General features: G+C 54.0%; 1 protein-coding gene across 1 annotated transcript in view; it reads right to left on the bottom strand.

Moving 5' to 3' along the window:
• Znf783 (zinc finger family member 783) overlaps positions 1-346 on the bottom strand; it is a 9,233-nt gene extending 8,887 nt beyond the window's left edge. Inside the window, 1 exon segment of the mRNA XM_029535271.1 lies at positions 332-346. Within this exon segment, the coding sequence (XP_029391131.1) occupies positions 332-346 (15 nt within the window).
• Between the last annotated feature and the right edge of the window lie 2,059 nt (positions 347-2,405).

Genomic DNA, 2,405 nt, shown 5'->3' with positions numbered 1-2,405 from the left:
TCCTGGAACTCACTTTGTAGACCAGGCTGGCCTCGAACTCAGAAATCCGCCTGCCTCTGCCTCCCAAGTGCTGGGATTAAAGGTGTGCGCCACCACTTTCAGTGGTTCTTAACCTTCCATAGCTGTGACCCTCATGTTGTGGTAATCCCTGTCCTAGTTAGGGTTTCTATTGCTGCAACAAAACACCATGACCAAGATACAAATTAGGAAAGAAAGGGTTTATTTGGCTTACACTTCTGTTTATCACTGTAGGAAGTCAGGACAGGAACTCAAACAGGGCGGGATTCTAGAGGCTGGAGCTGATGCAGAAGTCATTGTGGGGTGCTATTACTGGCTCGGTTCCCATGGCTTGCTCAGTCAGCTTTCTTATAGAAGGTGGGACTACAAGCCCAGGGATGGCACCACCCACAGTTGGCGGCCCCTCCCCCACCTCCCCATTGATCACATCTGGATAGAGGCATTCCCTCAGCTGAGGTGCCTTTCTCTCTGATGACTATAGCTTATGTCAAGTTGACGCACGAAACCACCCCGAACATCCCTAACCACAGAATAATTTTGTGGGTATGAGAACTGCTAGATCTTGACAAAATTCAGAAACTTGTTGTGAACTGGGTTCTGTACTGTTTCCTACGAGAAAGTAGAGTCGCTAGGCGTTTTAGTGGTGGGCTTATCCTAAGGTGTTGACCTGAGGCCCTTTCGCAGCCTCAACCTTGCGGATGTGGCAGGTAGGCGACCCTGGCTCCTGTCTGACTGCTCGGCCGCAGGTCTCAGGAGAAACAATGGGCAGGGACTGTGTCATCTGCGGGGTCCTTCCAGAGACATGGGAGCGCCTGTCCTGGCGGAGCTACGGAGGCCGTGTCGCGCGCACCGGTCTTAGGGCCCAGCCCACCAGGCCGCCCGCCGCCAGGTGGAGGCTGATGGCTGCGGTGGCCTACGTGGCCTCCAGGCCGGTGGCTCCTTGGCCCCAGCGGGCTGGGCCAGGGCCAGGGCAGGGGGCGCTCCGGGCCGCTTACCGGGCAGGCGCCGCTCCAGCCGTGGCTACCGCGTCGTCGCTGGGCTGCGGGCCTCCGCCGACGGATGTGGCCCGGCGCGGGAGCTGCTGTCCAGCGCCCGCGCATTGCACAGCGTCCCAAGCCACGTGCCCAGCTGGCCCTACTCTAACCCGCAGGAGCCGCTGCGGGGCGCGCACGGTGCCCCCTGCAGCCAGAAGGGTCGCACTGGGTGGCCGCTGGCCTGCGGCGTCAACCCTGCCCCCGGGGCTGGCCTCCTGCAAGTCTACGGGCGGGTAAATATAAGATGCCCATGAGGAAAATGCTCAGGAAATCCCTGAACTCCGCGCTGGGGCGGGACACCCTCATCCCAAGGGTGTTCAGATTCCCTTTTCTAGGGTCTCTAAGAGGGGAATCTAGGGGAAGACATAAAGGTTTCTAAATTCCATTTTGGTTTTTCAGAACAAGTAGGAAGCGCTAAGAAAAATGGTGCGTTTAAAACAAAACGCAAGCCCAGGACTGGTGTACCTTAGTGATAGAGCGCTTGCTTGGCTTCGGGCAGAACCCGAGGGAGGTGCTTCCGGAGCATTCTCCCCTCGTGCACTCACCTTTGAGCTCGCAGCCTCCGCGTACCCCCTGCAGAGCTCCTTCTTCCAGCCTCTCTGCCACACCCAGTCTGGACTTAGTTGTGGCATCCGCAGGGCATCCTGTTAGCCTTGGCTCAGGAAGGGAGCTGGTGTTGGCCACCCTGCTCTCCCTGGCAGGAGGCTTCAAAGCAGACAATGAACAGGACCACAGCTCCACAGCTACTGGGTCCATTTCTAAGGCTTTCTAACCAATTCACGTCCTGAATTATCCTGAATACAATACTCCATTTAAGACCAGTTTCCTTCTGAAACTAGAAAGCTTTACTCGGGAAAGCCTTGGAATATAAAAATAAAACCATTCTCTTCGTTTCCTGCATTTCCCAGTCATTCTATCTATGGTCATTATTCAATAAGCCAATAAACTTCCAGCTGGCGACTGTGTTTTGAATCTTTGTTTTGGTGTGTGCGTGTGTGTGTGTGTGTGTGTGTGTGTGTGTGTGTGTGTGTGTTGGGGATTATCTCTAAACAAAGTGTGGGCCAGCTGACATAGTAAGGACACAAACTACCTACCTCTCTCTAAGGTGCATCACTGAATCCTTGGCATTTAGGGCAAGGCCAGGAAGTGCTACTTTGAGTTACATCAAAATAAGAGTTGGGACTGGTGAGATGGCTCAGTGGGTAAGAGCACCCCACTGCTCTTCCAAAGGTCTGGAGTTCAAATCCCAGCAACTACATGGTGGCTCACAACCATCCATAACAAGATCTGACTCCCTCTTCTGTTGTGTCTGAAGTCAGCTACAGTGTACTTACATATAATAAATAAATAAAT

The sequence above is a fragment of the Mus pahari genome, chromosome 2 (genome assembly GCF_900095145.1).
Source record: "Mus pahari chromosome 2, PAHARI_EIJ_v1.1, whole genome shotgun sequence".
Lineage (NCBI taxonomy): Eukaryota > Metazoa > Chordata > Mammalia > Rodentia > Muridae > Mus > Mus pahari.
This window is presented reverse-complemented; position numbering and strand designations above follow the sequence as displayed.